This window comes from Acanthochromis polyacanthus, chromosome 5 (genome assembly GCF_021347895.1).
Source record: "Acanthochromis polyacanthus isolate Apoly-LR-REF ecotype Palm Island chromosome 5, KAUST_Apoly_ChrSc, whole genome shotgun sequence".
Taxonomy (NCBI): domain Eukaryota; kingdom Metazoa; phylum Chordata; class Actinopteri; family Pomacentridae; genus Acanthochromis; species Acanthochromis polyacanthus.
In genome coordinates, this window is record NC_067117.1 from 41,954,301 (window position 1) to 41,972,108 (window position 17,808).

Here is a 17,808-nt window from a genome sequence, read left to right on the forward strand (position 1 = left end):
GGTGTGGGGATACTCACAAGCCCCTGACTGAGTGTGGCTTTGTTGGAGTTCTCCCCGGAGAACGAGAGGGTCGCCTCTCTGCGACTTTGTGTTGCAGAGGGAAACCTCTGACTGTTGTCTATGCGTATGCGCCGAACAGCAGTTGAGAGTATTCGGCCTTCTTGGCGTCTCTGGGTGGTGTCCTGGAAGGGGTACCGCCCGGGGATTCCATAGTTCTCCTGGGAGACTTCAATGCTCACGTGGGCAACGATGGAAAAACCTGGAGGGGGGTGACTGGGAGGAACAGCCTGCCTGATCTGAACCCGAGTGGTGTTTTGTTATTGGACTTCTGTGCTAGTCATAATTTGTCCATAACAAACACCATGTTTGAGCATAAGGTTGCTCATAAGTGTATTTGGTACCAGAGCACCTTAGGCCAAAGGTTGATGATCGACTTTATAGTCGTATCGTCAGACCTGCGGCCGTATGTTTTGGACACTCGAGTGAAGAGAGGTGCAGAGGTGTCAACTGATCACCACCTGGTGGTGAGTTGGATCCGATGGCAGGGAAGACTGCCGGACAGACCTGGTAAACCCAAACGTGTAGTGCGGGTGAACTAGGAATGTCTGGCGGAGGACCCTGTCCGTAGGGTTTTCAACTCCCACCTCCGGAAGAGTTTCTCCTGCATCCCAGGGGAGGTTGGGGACATGGATTCTGAGTGGTCCATGTTCAAAGCCTCCCTTGCAGAAGCAGCTGCTAGGAGCTGTGGTCTGAAGGTCACTGGTGCCTGTCGCAGCGGCAATCCAAAGTCCCGCTGATGGACACCAGCGGTGAGGGAGGCCGTCAGACTGAAAAAGGAGACTTTTTGAGCCTGGTTGGCTCGGGGGTCTCCTGAAGCAGCTGACAGGTACCGGCTGGCCAAAAAGGCGGCAGCTGTGGCGGTTGTGGAAGCTAAAACTCGGGTGTGGGAGGAGTTCGGGGAGGCCATGGAGAAGGACTTTCGGTCGGCCTTGGGGAAGTTCTGGCAAACTGTTCGACACCTCAGGAAGGGGAGGCAGGGCTTCACTCAGCCTGTGTAAAGTTGGGGTGGAGAACTGTTGACCCGTACTGGGGATATCGTCGAGCAGTGGAAAGAGCACTTCGAGGAACTCCTGAACCCAGTAAACACGTCCTCTATGAAGGAGGCAGAGCCTTGAGACTCAGGGGGGATCTTCGTCCATATCCATGGCAGAGGTCGCCGAGGTAGTTAAGAAGCTCCTCGGTGGCAAGACGCCAGGTGTGGACGAGATTCACCCTGAGACGCTGAAGGCTCTGGACATTGTTGGACTGTCTTGGTTGACACGTCTATACATGTCACGTGGGCATCGGGTACAGTGCCCGTGGAGTGGCAGACCGGGGTGGTGGTCCCTATTTTCAAAAAGGGGGACCGGAGAGTGTGTGCCAACTACCGGGGTATCACACTTCTCAGCCTCCCCGGGAAAGTTTACTCTGGGGTGCTGGAAGGGAGGATCCGACCGATAGTCGAAACCCGAATTCAGGACGAGCAATGCGGATTCCGTCCCGGTCGTGGAACATCGCACCAGCTCTTTACCCTTGCGGAGCTGCTGAGGGGGTCATGGGAGTATGACCTGCCAGTCTACATGTGTTTTGTGGATCTGGAGAAGGCCTACGACCGTGTCCCTCGAGGGGCTTTGTGGGGGGCACTGAGTGAGTATGGGGTCCCGGGCTCATTGCTACGGGCTGTTTGGTCCCTGCACGACATAAGTGAGAGCTGTGTCCACATACTTGGCACTAAGTCAGACACGTTTCCAGTAGGTGTATGACTCCGCCAGGGCTGCCCCTTGTCTCCAGTCCTGTTTGTGGTTTTCATGGACAGGATTTCAAAGTGCAGTCATGGTGGGGAGGCTTTTCGGTTTGGGGGCCTCAGGATCGCATCTCTGCTTTTTGCGAATGATGTGGTTTGTTGGCATCCTCAGACCGTGACCTCCAGCACGCACTGGAGCAGTTTGCAGCCAAGTGTGAAGCGGCAGGGATGCGGATCAGCACCTCCAAGTCCGAGGCCATGGTTCTCTGCCGGAAACCGGTGGATTGCTCCCTCCGGGTTGGGGGGGAGTTGCTTCCCCAAGCGAAGGAGTTTAAGTATCTCAGGATCTTGTTCACGAGTGATGGGAAAATGTAGCGAGAGATGGACTGGCGGATATGTGCGGCGTCAGCAGTAATGCGGGCGTTGTACCGAACCGTCGTGGTGAAGAGGGAGCTGAGCCTTAAAGCGAAGCTCTCAATTTACCAGTCCATCTACATTCCAACCCTCACCTATGGTCATGAGCTTTGAGTAGTGACCGAAAGAACAAGATTGCGGATACAAGTGGCCAAAATGAGCTTCCTCTGTAGGGTGGCTGGACTCAGCCTTAGAGATAGGGTGAGGAGCTCAGACATCCGGAGGGAGCTCGGAGTAGAGCCGCTGCTCCTTCGCATCGAAAGGAGCCAGTTGAGGTGGCTTGGCCACCTGATTCGGATGCGTCCAGGTAGACTTCCTTTGGAGGTTTTCCGAGCATGTTCGTCTGGGAGCAGACCCCGGAGTAGACCCAGAACTCACTGGAGAGATTATATATCTCGTCTGGCCTGGGAATGCCTCAGGATCCCCCAGAAAGAACTGGGAAGTGTTGCTGGGGGGAGGGACGTCTGGAACGACCTGTTTAGCCTGCCTCCGCGACCTGGCCCCGGATAAGCAGAAGAAAATGGATGGATGGATGGATGGACAATTTAGGTGAAAAAATACTAAATTACCTGCCTGAGCACAGGCATGTATTGTGCATGCATACGTTATTGTAGTAGAGACACCAAATTGCGTGACCGAAATGTTTAACGGGTCGAGTGAATTGATGCAGGTAATTGAAACAGCGTTCTCTTGTTGTAATGGTTACGGCGACGCCGTACCGGCCACTACATCTCGCAATGGAAAATCCTTAACAGATCCGTGAATCCAGACTATAAGCTGCATCACTGCCAGAATCTAATTTCTGGTTGTTGTGTCATTTCTGACCTTTCCAGAAAATTTCATCCAGATCTGTTTGTCTGTTTTTGAGTGAAGTTGCAGACGGACAGACACATTCACAGACAAACATACGCTGATGGTCACAGAATAAGTAATAAACAAACGGAAATCGAGAGGAAAGTCGCGGGCAAGCAGCAGGGATATAATAGGAGTGATATAAGAGAAAAAATGTGTTCAATATTTTAAGTTTTTTGAGATTTGGGTATTGTTAAAGATGAATATAAGTCGGTTCAGGTTGTTCAGTCATTATTTTTCAATCAATCAATCAATCAATCAAACCTTTATTGTCATTGCACACTTTCATATACAATGAAATTTCATTTGAGCTGCCCTGCCAATGGCAGCTCGAGCTGCTGCACCTTTAGGAGCGCACCTGTCTTGAGGAAAAGGAAAAACAAAGACATTTGGAATCGGGGTAGGGATAGCAGAGGGTAAAATGAAAAAAAGGTTTGTTATACCAAATGAAACCTCCAAGTTGGGAAATTCAATTTGAGAAGGAACCTGAAAAAAACAAACCCACAACAGGCAAAGCATAACATTAGACAAGGTCAGTTTTCACTTTATTTTCAGATGTACAGTTATATCAAAAGTTATTTATTAATTAATGTTGTCAAAATGTTTTTTAACCTTACTGAATTTATTTGAATTGACAGTCAGTTATTGATTATATGCGGACACTAACAAAACTACCAGGTTACATCAACATACAGTATATCACACTAATTCAAGTTAGACATTATGATTTTTATTATGATTTGCTTTATTATATTTTCTCTGACTGGAACTCTTTGAATGTTAGTTTAATACCTCTGCTCTACTGGATTGCAATTTTTTTCTAACTTGTGCACACATTTGTTTCAGTCTCTAAAGATGTTTTAGAATTTTTGTGCTGAAAATCAGACCTTTCCGTTAGTTTTTGTCCTTGCATTCAAAAATCAGTGCTTGATTCAGTCGACCGATAATGCTGCGGGGCGATCTGGGCCAAAAATGCCAAGGCTGATTTTTTTGCCCCAGTTGAGTTTCACTTTGGTCTTTTTGTGTTTTATTTCAATTGTTTTGTGTCTCTTTGTCATCAATTTGTGTTTTATTTCAGTTGCTTTTTGACTTTCTTTAGTTATTCTGTACTAATTTCCATTATTTTATGTCTCTTTGTGGCCATTTTATGTTGTGTTTGATATTTTATGTCTTTTTGTAGTTAATTTATGCTTTGCTTTGATTATTCTGTGTCTCTGTGATTATTTTGTGAATTATTTCAGTTGTCTTATGACTTTTCTGAGGTTATTTTTGTCCGAAGTTTGGTTGGTTTGTGTCTCTGTGATCAATTTGTGTTTTGTTTTGATTGTTTCATGTGGGGCTGCACAGTGTCGTAGTGGTTAGCACTTTGGCCTTGCAGCAAGAAGATCCCCGGTTCAAATCCCGGCCTGGGATCTTTCTGCATGGAGTTTGCATGTTCTCCCTGTGCATGCGTGGGTTTTCTCCGGGTACTCCGGCTTCCTCCCACAGTCCAAAAAATATGCTGAGGTTAATTGGTTACTCTAAATTGTCCGTAGGTGTGAATGTGAGTGTGATTGTTTGTCTGTATATGTAGCCCTGTGACAGAATGGTGACCTGTCCAGGGTGTCCCCTGCCTTCACCAGAGTCAGCTGGGATAGACTCCAGCACCCCCCATGACCCGAGAGAGGATAAAGCGGTGTATAGAGAATGGATGGATGTTGTCACTAAGTGGTTGATGTTTCAGACTGTAGTGCACCCTGAAGTAGTTTTCCCTTTTAGAGTATTTACACAGTACTCCTATTATTTATCTACAGTATGAACATGTACTATTATAGGATGGGTGGATGGATGTCTCCTGAGGTATGCAGAGAATTACATCAGCAGATGTTTATGAATGTCTCAGTCCTTAAAAAAATGTTTTGTAACACTTGTACATAGAAAAAAAGAATTTGCAAAAAAAACAGAAACCCTGTGTATTTACATGGAGCACTTGTACGTAAAAATAAAGCACAAAACTATACAAATGAAGTACAAAGAAAAGAAGTGCATTACTCTGCCACAGCATCATTTCTCCGTACTGGGTCAGGCCACAGGACTTCATCTACATCACAGGACACATTTTCTCTGGGCAGGCAACAGGGTAAAAAAACCCTGGCATGCTGTATTCATGCTCCTCTTCTTAGATTTCTATCCATTGTAGTGCCTCACAAACCAGTGCTTTGGCTTATATGTACCCTCACATCATTAGCAACAAGTGTGATCAATTCTGAGTTGTGTTCAACCGGTGACGCCTGAGCTTTAACTGTGTTTGACTTTTGCCACCTGTGCTCACCATTATGCAACACAGGTGCATCACAATGACAATGTGTTGACAAGATGTGTCTAAACAGGTGAAAAGGGCTTATGGTTTTGCCAAAAGAGTGACTGATTCAGTAAGTTGGTTCAGGCAACTGAGAATTTGGTTCAGACAATAGTGAATTAGTGTTTTAGCAATTGAGAAAAACTGTAATTTCGATTGACTTGAGGCATGATTTGACAGCATAGTTCAGTTTTGAGCACAGATTGAACTGTTTTGGGGTGAAAGTTTGGTTTTGCAAGAAGAGACAGAGGTTTTGTGAATGTAGCTTGAAAATTGGGTTTTGTGTTCACAGTTTAGGAAAAAGGAGAGCAGCTTTCCAGGAATGTGTTTTAGCAATCGAGAAAAACTGTATAACACTGAATCCTCGAAAGTTTGGCCCCAGAGACATTTACACATCCTGAAAATATATACAATGTGCTTGTCCAGGATTTAAATGTGGGACGTTTCACAACTTATGCATATCCAAAGTTGTTGAAATTAATCCACTGGACTTTAAGAACGTTCCTTGAAGACGTTTCACCTCTCATCCAAGAGGCTTCTTCAGTTCTGGTGGTGGTTGGTGTTGCCTCAGCTTTTAAACCTCTGTCAGGTGTGTTCAGGGCTATTATTCCAACGACCAATACCAAGACAATGGCTTCAACAAGACAACACCCTCAGTGACAGATCTAACCTCAATCCAGACCAGATTTGCCAACTTTTGGAACTCTGCCTGAACACCACCTACACACGTGGACAAAATTGTTGGTACCCCTCAGTTAAAGAAGGAAAAACCCACAATTCTCACTGAAATCACTTGAAACTCACAAAAGTAACAATAAATAAAAATCTATTGAAAATTAAATAATCAAAAACAGCCATTACTTTTGAATTGTTGATTAACATAATTATTTAAAAAAACAAACTAATGAAACAGGCCTGGACAAAAATGATGGTACCTCTATAAAAGATTGAAAACTATTTGACCAGAGTGACATGATTAACTCAGGTGTGTCATTTAATTGACATCACAGGTGTTTCCAAACTCATAATCAGTCAGTCTGCCTATTTAAAGGGAGACAAGTAGTCACCCTGCTGTTTGGTGAAAAGGTGTGTACCACACTGAACATGGACAACAGAAAGCGAAGGAGAGAATTGTCCCAGGACATCCGAAAAAAAATGATAGACAAACATCTTAAAGGTAAAGGCTATAAGACCATCTCTAAACAGCTTGAAGTTCCTGTGACAACAGTGGCTCATATTATTCAGAAGTTCAAGACCCACGGGACAGTAGCCAACCTCCCTGGACGTGGCCGCAAGAGGAAAATTGATGACAAATTGAAGAGACGGATCGTTGGAATTGTATCCAAAGAGCCCAGAGCAACCTCCAAAGAAATTAAAGGTGAACTCCAAGGCCAAGGTACATCAGTGTCAGATGGCACCATTCGTCGTTGTTTGAGCCAAAGTGGACTTCATGGGAGACGACCAAGGAGGACACCACTGCTGAAAGAAACTCATAAAAAAGCCAGACTGGAATTTGCAAAAATGCATGTTGACAAGCCACAAAGCTTCTGGGAGAATGTCCTTTGGACAGATGAGACCAAACTGGAGCTTTTTGGTAAGGCACATCAACTCTATGTTCATAGACTCAAAAACCAAGCATACGAAGAAAAGAACACTGTCCCTACGGTGAAACATGGAGGAGGCTCAGTAATGTTTTGGGGCTGCTTTGCTGCATCTGGCACAGGGTGTCTTGAAAGTGTGCAAGGTACGATGAAATCTGAAGACTATCAAGGCATTCTGGAGAGAAATGTGCTGCCTAGTGTCAGAAAGCTTGGTCTCAGTCGCAGGTCATGGGTCTTCCAACAGGACAACGATCCAAAACACACAGCCAAAAACAGCCAAGAATGGCTGAGAGAAAAGCGTTGGACTATTCTAAAGTGGCCTTCTATGAGCCCAGATCTGAATCCCATTGAACATATGTGGAAGGAGCTGAAACATGCCATTTGGAGAAGACACCCATCAAACCTGAGACAACTGGAGCTGTTTGCTCATGAGGAGTGGGCCAAAATACCTGTTGACAGCTGCAGAACGCTCATTGACAAATACAGAAATCGTTTAATTGCAGTGATTGCCTCAAAAGGTTGTGCAACAAAATATTAAGTTATGGGTACCATCATTTTTGTCCAGCCCTATTTCATTAGTTTGTTTTTTTAAAATAATTATGTTAATCAACAATTCAAAAGTGATGGCTGATTTTGATTATTTAATTTTCAATAAATTTTTATTTATTGTTACTTTTGTGAGTTTCAAGTGATTTCAGTGAGAATTGTGGGTTTTTCCTTCTTTAACTGAGGGGTACCAACAATTTTGTCCACGTGTGTATTTCCACTACAGAGGGAGCTTCTATAGGCAGAAACATGGATGTGGCATGGGCTCGCCAGTGTCTCCTATTGTGGCCAATCTATACATGGAAGAAGTGGAACACAGGGCCATGACCTTGTTCAACGGAGAAACACCGAGCCACTGGTTCCGATACGTGGATGACACATGAGTCAAGATCAGAATTCATGAGGTGCAAACTTTCACTGAACACATCAACTCTGTGGACAGCAACATCAAGTTCACCAGAGAGGATGTACAGGACAACATTTTGCCCTTTTTGGATTGTGAGGTCCGCATAGAAGAGGACAGAAGTCTGAGTGTTGGGGTGTACAGGAAACCAACACACACGGACCAGTACCTGCTTTTTGATTCTCACAATCCACTGGAGCACAAGCAAGGAGTCATCAGGACCCTGCAACACAGGGCTGACAAGTTACCCACAAGTACCCGAGGCCAGGAAAAAGAACACAAACACCTGAAAGGGGCACTGAAAACTTGTGGATACCCTGACTGGACCTTTGTGAAGGCTCACACAAGATCCAGAAAGGAGAACAACCCAGTGAAGACCAAAGAGAAGGAGAGCAGGCGCAACAACACAGTGATCCCATATGTGTCTGGTGTGTCTGAAAAACTGAGGATTTTCAACAAACACCAGATCCCTGTCTTTTTTAAGCCAAACAACACCCTCAGGCAAAGACTGGTCCACCCAAAAGATCGATCTGTTGAAACATGGCGACCTGGGGCTCCACACTTGGTGGTCACATGTCAGTACAGTTACAGGTGATTTCTTGTTGGTATCATGTTCAAATCCATTTTGTTTTTATGTAGATTAGATTCTTCTGTACAAGCTCCTGTGAATCTGACTAGCTATGACAAGAATTGTTATTTTTGTCACAGCACTGTTGGAAAATCCAGCAACTTAAGGTTTTCACTTGAACTTAATTGTTGTTTAAATATCTGTGAGCTTCAGAGGTTAAAGCAGGGCTCATCCGGGATTTGAACCCGGGACCTCTCGCACCCGAAGCGAGAATCATACCCCTAGACCAACGAGCCACACGTACAGCTATTCATATGTGCAATTCTCTGCTGCTCAGACCTAAATTTGGACCATTGAAACGGATAATGTCGAATCTTGGAATTCTGCATTCATCTGATCCAACAGTACCCCTAGTAGAGCATTTTATATGGCCACCGGGCTGTGTTCTAGATATCATAATAAATCCTAAAATGTTCTCAGCTTCACCAGAAAACATATGACATATTTTGTTGTATGTATGCTATATAGTTGGTATGGAACAGCTGACTTCTTGTTTATAATCCACACAAGTGACACTCAAGACCACAAGCATTTTGTTTTCGAATTGTCTGTCTAAGCCTCCCATTCCCAATAACATAAAATCCCAGGAATCTTCAGAGGGTTTCTTTAGATTTGACTTTTATTCACTTGGACTCAATCGTGGACTGATTAGAATGTGGTGGTCAAATGTCAGTACAGTTACAGGTACACAGTTGATTTGTTTTTTGTATCATTTTCAAATATGTTGTGTTTTTTGTCTTGATTAGATTACTTCGTACCAGATATTGGTAATCTGATTAGCTATGATAAGATTGGTGCTACATTTGCCCCAGCTGTGTTGGAAAACCCAACAACTTAAGGATTTCATTAGATATCAGTTGTTATTTTTAGATTTCTGTGAGCTTCAGAGGTTAAAGTGAGAACTTATCGAGGATTTGAACCAATGACCTCTCACACCCAAAGCAAGAATTATACCCCTAGACCAGGGATCAGCAACCTGCGGCTTTGTAGCCGTATGCGGCTCTTTTATCCCTCTGTTGCAGCTCCCTGTAGCTTTGGAAAGTAAAACATCAGCAGGCTATTTAATTAAAATTTCTTTTATTTTAGATTGTTAATTTTTAAAATTTAATTGTAAATTTGAAGATTATGGTGATCTTGTAACATCAAAATAAAACGTCTTAAAGGGGCACCGAGGTAGCCTAGCCGCGGTAGACAACCCACAGCAACAAATTTAATTCTCTGCCAGGGTGGGTCTAGTTACCCTCCATAAGGCTCGAGGCTGGATTCTCCTAAAACTGGCCGGACCAATCACCATGAAGTGTAGAGTCAGAAGGCGGGCGTAACGAAGTGACGACAGAGGCGTGACGATTCTGACAGAAACAACCGGCGCACAATAAACAGTTATCTTTCGACTCGGCTTTGGCCACAGCCCTTAAAGATTTGAAGCTAAAATTCAACTTGAAAGATAAACAAAGGACGGCACTGAAGTGTTTCATTGAGAAGAAAGACGTATTTGGACTTATGCCGACGGGATATGGCAAATCCTTAATATACCAGTTGGCTCCGCGGCTCCGCGGGTTGGGAAGCTAATGGGACTTAGCCACAATCCACCGGTGCTCTCGGAACTACGTCAGCCTATTCGTTGCGTTGATTGGTTGTATACCTACCCAATTGCTGCAGAGGGATTTGATAGACAACCTTTTAGCCCGCCTCCCTCCCTGTCAAGCTTCCCTAGACACTTGTGCCATCAGAAACATGGGTCTAGCATGGCTAGGCTAGCACCGAGGAAGATTTTAGCAGAAATGTAGCGTTGCCTACATTTCCCATGAGCCTCGGCGCGCACTGTCGCAAACCGTCATAAACGAGCGAGCGAGCCTCAGGAAAGCGTTGAAATCATTGTTGAACAATAACGTGTGTAAATGACTCTGCGGTCTAATGTTGTAAAACCGAGTTGTCAAAGCTGCTCTGAGCTATGGAGTTAACCGAATGTTAGCTCGGAGCTAACGTTCAGTAGCTCCGAGCTAACGCTACATTAACCAATACCCACACAGTGTTTTTGCCACAAAGTTAGTCAACTAAACCAGTCACAGTCAAACGAATCCCATAGTCTACTAACCACACATTGCAAGCAACACACACAAAAGACAAAAGAATTGTATCAAACTTACAAAGAGCTAAAGTTACGTACCTGTCTAGGAGAAGCACAGCCAGCTCCTTTTTGCTCCCGGAATTCTCTCCACCTCTGAAATGCCTGTCCAAGATGAGCTTTTCTTTTGCTTCGTTGTCGATCTGACAACCTTTTTGCTTGCAGACTTTGCTCCGTTCGCTTCCTTTTGCGCTCCATGTGTGCCGTCTTCTCAACCAACTCTCCGCTCTGCTACTGCTAAAAACAACTAGCTCCACTCTGCTACGCTCCGTCAGCGCACGCGCACCGTATTTGCTGTAAATCGCTCCGTCTCTCACAGGAAATTCTAGACGAGTCGACAAAAAATTAATAAAATACAAATATTTACAAAACCAAAATGATTCATGAATTGAAAATGGGGGCATTAATAAGTGTAAATAACGAAGATTCATCCACATTAATATGAGACTTTGTTACGAGCATAAAAATCTTCCTCGGTGCCCCTTTAATTTTTGTCTGTCAAAATATGCCTTCCAGCCTGTGATGTAATGAGTCTTTTGTGTAGAAGAACTCCATAACCCAGCATGCCACGGGGGCAGAACCAGGAAGTGGCCGGACATCGAGTCACGTGTAGATCGGCTGGATGTAAGAGACACGCGAGTATATATTAAGTATTGTTGTGGTCATAATAAAAGTTAAAAGACCGGCAAGCACGCCTCAACCTACGTTTGAATTTATCCACTAATTATGACAAAAATGTTGAAATCACGACATGGCAGAGTGAACAGTCCAATTTTAGATCTTAGCTGGACAGAATTACAGCTGTGAAGAGGCCCACATGTGGCTCGTTGGTCTAGGGCAGGGGTCGGCAACCTTTAACACTCAAAGAGCCATTTTGACCCGTTTCCCACAGCAAAGAAAACACCGTGAGCCGCAAAATCCTTTTGGCATTTTAAAAGAAGACAACACTGCATATATCGCTTTTTTTTAACCTCTATGCCCTTGTTAATCAGTTGTGATTAATTAATTACAAAGCCCCTAATTAGATAGATTCATTTTTTAAATTGTGTCCTACCACTAATATTTATCTTACTTGGTTAATGTCATTTTTGCTCCTGGACCTTATATGTTACGTAATGTTAGCTGGAAATCAATAATTTGTGAATGTCTATTTAACTTGTAAAATCTATTTATCTATTTATCTTAAGCTAATAACTATTCTCCGGTAAGTCGCTGCCCTATTTTCCAAGATGACACTCCTCTGACACTCTGACCTGCTGCCTGGATGCTGGACGTGACATCGAGCCGTGCTCTCACGAGTAACGTCGTATTAACCTGACATCAAAGAGTAGATACTGAGCAAGACAATTATCCGTAGTTTACCTTAGTACTCACGAGTACCTGACACATTGCAGGACTCTGCTGTGAAGGCGGAGACGTGCGGCAGTGGCGTATTTGCAACAATTAAAAAAAAAGAAAGAAATTTTAAGGAGCGATGGCTAGGATTTAGGAATGGTGGCCTGCCGCTGGGGTGCACAGTGACGTAGTGGTTAGCATTTTTGCCTTGCAGCAAGAAGATCCCCGGTTCAAATCCCGGGGTTGAGCCTGGGATCTTTCTGCATGGAGTTTGCATGTTCTCCCTGTGCATGCGTGGGTTTTCTCCGGGTACTCCGGCTTCCTCCCACAGTCCAAAAATATGCTGAGGTTAATTGATGACTCCAAATTGTCCGTAGGTGTGAATGTGAGTGTGATTGTGTGTCTGTATATGTAGCCCTGTGACAGACTGGTGACCTGTCCAGGGTGTCCCCTGCCTTCACCCGAGTCAGCTGGGATAGACTCCAGCACCCCCCATGACCCTAGTGAGGATAAAGCGGTGTATAGAGAATGGATGGATGTTGTCACTAAGTGGTTGATGTTTCAGACTGTGGTGCACCCTGAAGTAGTTTTCCCTTTTAGAGTATTTACACAGTACTCCTATTATTTATCTACAGTATGAACATGTACTATTACAGTTGTGCTCATAAGTTTACATGCACTGGAAAATTTGTGAAATATTGTAAATTTTTTCAGAAAATATGTTCGATCATGTAAAAATGTTTCCTTCATTTCGGGTTAATGATCAGATTGAGTTATTTATTATCATGCAAATGCATTTGCTCTAATCATTCCTGACCTTCTCAGTGCCACAGCTCAGTCCTCCAGCAGTTTGTGGACTGGTGTGATGCCTCTTGTCTGGAGCTGAATGTAAAAAAAAAACAAGGAGATGGTGGTGACCTTTTCCAACCAGCAGATGGCGCTGACTGCAGCTGTCACCACCAACATCCATGGAACGCCTTTAGAGCTTGTGGAGTAGTACAAATATCTGGATAGATAGATAGATTAAACCTTTATTAATCCCACAGCGGGGAAATTTACAGTGTACAGCAGCAATAAAAACAGAGTGCAGCACACAACGCACACAGTACCTTCTCTAACACAGAGGAGATTATCAGGAAACGCCAGCAGAGGCAGTATCTCCTCAGGAAGCTCAGCTCTTTGGCAGTAAATAAGAACATTCACCAGACATTCTACTACTCCTTCACAGAGAGCACCACCACCTTCTCCATCACCTGCTGCTTCTGCTCCATCAGCCTCCAGAACAGGAACCTCCTGCAGAGGACTGTCACTGTCTGCTCTAAAACCATAGGACTGCCTCTCAGAGCTCTGTCTGCAGTGTATGAACAGATAACATGTGGACCGGATCATCCGTGACCCTCACATGATCTCTGCTCTGCGTCTGAGTGGCTTCCTTCTGGTCGACGGCTTCGCTGCATGCAGGACACAGAGGAGAAGGTCTACCTTTGTTCCCAGGACGGTCCAACTCCTCAGCTCATGAACCATAACACTCCCCACCACACAGACTTTAACATGGACCTCTGTGAACTCTGACATTTTACACTCCTTAATTTATATCTACTGTCATATATTCTGTCTCTACCTCATTGCATCTGCTTTCATTCGTATTTGCACTGGTATGTTACTAAGCTGCGTTTTTTTGGTCTTTTTTCATTTGTTTTTTAATTTTATTCTTATTTTACTTGCTGTAGACCTGTAAATATATTTATTCCTATTTCTTATTATGTCATTATTCCACTGTCTGCTCTATGTGCCTTTTAATTGACCCCTGGGGACAAAGGAAGTTTTCTGAATCTGAATCTGAACACAAGAAGCCATGACTCCCCACCAAACCATGACACTCTGCCAAAGAGTCTAAGATCAGATTGTTCAGGTGGAAAAGAACCTCCAGCTGTGTTCATGATGTTTACATGCTGGTGATGAGGTGTGGCAGACGGTTTTCACAAGAAATGTTTGTGAAAAGTTTTCTTAATTATGTATTAATCTGTTCTGTAGAATCACTGACTTCCTGCTGATGAGAACAAAAATCCTCCTTCAGCAAACTGCAGTAGGAGAAATCAGAATATACAGATGAATTTATTCTGATTCTTAGTCTTTTATTCTGCTTTTATTTGATTTATCAGCTGCTGTTGTTGGATTGAGTGCAGCAAAATTTCCTCTAATATTGATCAGACAGAAGAGTTTATTAATGTGATGATTGTTATTGATCAAACATTCATCCAGTCAATAGAATGTCTCCACTGAACATGGTCCTGGACAGCCCATAATAGTCAGACAGCCAGCAGGTGGTGCTCTGACCTTCTTTGTGTATTTTTGCTGCTGTCACAGTATTTCATCCACAAAAGGATCTGAAGGTGACATTATATTATATTATATTATGATGTTGGTCTAAAGGTGATGATGTCACTGATCTGTTGGGAAAAAAAACATCCAGAGAGCAGATTCCAGCTTCTTTAATTACACACAGTACATAGTACTCAGAGTAATCAGAGTACTCAGAGTATTCAGAGTACTGTCGGTTCTCCTGCTTCCTCTTTCTTTAAATCTTTATGTTTATTTAAAGTTCTTTTCTCTCTGATCTAAATAATCATCAGTTTCATTTTCAGTTGTTTCTCAGTTTAATTAAATCAGGGTTCTCAGGGTTCCTGGGTTTTCAGGGTTCCTGGGTTCTCAGAGTTCTCAGGGTTCTTGGGTTCTTGCTGCCGGCAGGCGGCTGTAGGTCTGAGTCCAGTAGTTGACGTAGTCTGATCTCAGGTCGTAGCTGCACAAACAAACCACAGTCAGGAGGTTCTACTTAGAACGTCAGAACATCCGTCCTCAGTTTCATTTAATCCATCAAATACAATAAAGAAGAAGCTCAGGTGGAGAGAACCCCAGTAGAACACAGCAGAACACAGCAGAACACAATAGAATCAGGAAATAGAGTCCAGTAGAACGAACTAGAACAGAACACTGCAGCAGCGTGACAGTAGAGTGCAGTAGAACACAACAGAAAGGAAATAGAACACAATATGCAGTAGAACACTATAGCAGGACAACAGAACACAGTAGAGGGCAGCAGAACACAGTAGAACCACAATGGAACCACAGTGGAACACTATAGAACAACAGCAAGACCACCAGAATAGGAACATTTAGTATATAGTATAATAGAACCTCAGTAGAATCACAATGGAACCCAGTAGATCACAGTAGATTACAGTCGAACCTCATTAGAACCACAATAGAACCTCAGTAGAACCCAGTACCTGACGGAGGACATGGCCATCTTGCTGTTGATGGTCAGATACGGTCGGTGGTATTTGGTGAATTCAGGCCACGGAACTGGAACTTTGCTTTCACCAGAGTTAGGGTTCCTGGACAGGAGAACAATTTAGGCCAGTTTAAACCACTTCAGACAGTTTAAACCACTTCAGGCCAGTTTAATCCAGCTCAGACCACTCCAGGGACAAACAAAAGCCATTTTATAATCAAACTGAGCAGAAAGCTGTGGACCAGTCCAGATCTGTCCAGACCAGTCCAGTCTTTACTGGTCAGACTGGTATAAGGCCAGTCCCCCTGTGTGCTGCAGGGGAGTTTACCCGGTCCTGGCGAAGTTGGTCCAGTAGGCCATCATGTAGCCGGCCAGGTCTCGGTGGCGGGGGAAGTAGACCAGCGGGGTGGAGAAGGGTTTACCGAACAGGTACTGCAGGTCCTCGGCATGTTCGGCCTCCACCCAACTGGGGAACCCAGGGATCCTGGTCTTCATGTTGAACAGGTAGGAGAAGGTCCGGGCTCCGCTGAGGGACAAAGAGCCACAGGTGACTTCTGGACTTTGAACTGAACTTTTAGCTTCAGCAGGAACCAGCTGGAGCTTCTGAAAGACGAAATATCTTCCAGAACCTCCAGCTGGTTCCTACTGAAGCTCCTATGATCACCACAACCTGATGACTGAGAATTTTGACATAATAGTTTTTATTTCATGATCTACATTTGGATTTCTTCTACACATGTTGCTAATAACGAAGTTATGAAACCAAAATGAAAGACTTTTTGAATCTGCTCTGAAGGATGAAGACCTGGTGTTGTTGGCATGCAGCTGCAGGGCGATCTGGGTCGGAACCAGGAACAAGAAGTCCGTCTCGATGTCGGCTACCGTCTTCTTCACCACAGCTGGATCGGGATATGAACCCCAGTGAGCAGAGTAAACGTTGAAGGCCGAATCCACGGCAGTGGTTCCCTTTTCATTGGTCAAACGAGTCAGAAAACCCTTCACCTGCTCACTGAGGACACACACACCTGCTGTTAGCACATCTGGAAACAGGCTAGCCCATCTAGAAATAGGCTAGCACATCTGGAAACAAGGTAACACATCTGGAAACAGGCTAGCACATCTAGAAACAGGCTAGCACATCTGGAAACACTTTAAACATCTGGATAAGGGTACAGGCTTACAGGTTTACTGTCTTTATGCTAAGCTAAGATAATTGCTGGCTACAGTTTCAGACTTCCTGTTACTGACAACAACATGTCAAACTGAACTTGTCCCATAGAACTTTTGTCTGACGGGCCAATCGGAGATGTGGTTGTGGAGTGACATCATCAGGATGATGGGCTGTGTAGAGTGCAGTGTAGTCTGCGTAGAGACGGAGCTCATATGGATAGGAAGCTTTCTGAGGCTCCATAGTTCAGATGCTTGGTGGATCCGAGAGCTTTATGATCCGTCACAGTCTGACATCACTGCACCTGAGCACACCTGTGTCCTCGCCATGTTTCTGCACATTTCTCTTGTTGATGGAAGGAACGTCGACTCCTGCGAAGATGTGTCCGTCCATGCTGTTGACTCCGGCCATGTAGTCGAGCTGACCGGCGTTGTGGAACAGCCAACTGGGATCATCAGCAATGAAATCACCGTCAACCACCGGAGCGAGTTCCAGGAGATCCATGACCACACCTGAGAGACAAAGAAGGTAACCGTATGTGGAGACAAAACCACCACAAAGAGACACAAAATGACAAAGCATGAAGAAAAATTACAAAAAAATGAGACACAAAGACATAAAACTGTTCCAAAGATGCATTAAATAACCAAAATGAAGCACAAAATGACAAATACAAGAGAAAATAAGGCGCACAATGACAAAAACATGACAAAAATTAAAATAAAAAATGGGGCACCCGAATAGCTGATCGGGTTAGGCGGGCGACCCATGTACAGGGGCTGCTCTCCAACGCAGCAGCCCGGGTTCGATTCCTGCCCGTGGCCCTTTGCTGCATGTCTTCTCCTGTTTCCTGTCACTTTTCACTGCTTCTATCACAATAAAGGCAAAACGAATATATTTAAACAAAATAAGACAAAAATGAAACCAAAAAATGACAAAAATGAGACAAAAATAACACTAAAAATGACAAAATAATATGACAAAAAATGAGAAAAATAAGAAAAAGAATAACAAAATATGACAAAAAGACAAAAATAAGACAATAAACAGCAAAAATTAAGACAGAAAAGGGCAAAAAACAAGATTAAGTGACAGAAGCAAGACAAAACAAAAAAATTAACACAAATTGTTATTATAATTATTATCTTTACTGTATATTGCTGCTGTAACATGGGAAATTTCCCCTGACATGGGGAGTAATAAAGACAATTACTAGAAAGAGCATTAACCACACACAAAACACCAAAAATAGATGCAGAGCAAAAAAAGAAGAAGAAACATCTGCAGGATGAGGAGACATCAGTTCAGAGTTTAACGTCTGAG

At 43.9% G+C, this 17,808-nt stretch overlaps 1 protein-coding gene and 1 non-coding gene across 2 annotated transcripts; both read right to left on the reverse strand.

Annotated features, from left to right (window-relative positions):
• Positions 1-8,729: 8,729 nt before the first annotated feature.
• Positions 8,730-8,801, reverse strand: trnap-cgg (transfer RNA proline (anticodon CGG)). Its single transcript has one exon. It is a non-coding gene; the product is annotated as a tRNA-Pro (tRNA).
• A 6,271-nt stretch (positions 8,802-15,072) lies between these two features.
• On the reverse strand, positions 15,073-16,989 carry LOC110969041 (bile salt-activated lipase-like). The gene is made up of 4 exons (XM_051948720.1): positions 16,790-16,989; positions 16,123-16,377; positions 15,646-15,843; positions 15,073-15,420 (listed from the first exon to the last, which is right to left on the reverse strand). The coding sequence occupies exons 1-4, from the start codon at positions 16,987-16,989 to the stop codon at positions 15,261-15,263; spliced, it is 813 nt and encodes a 270-aa protein (XP_051804680.1). The 3' UTR covers positions 15,073-15,260.
• Between the last annotated feature and the right edge of the window lie 819 nt (positions 16,990-17,808).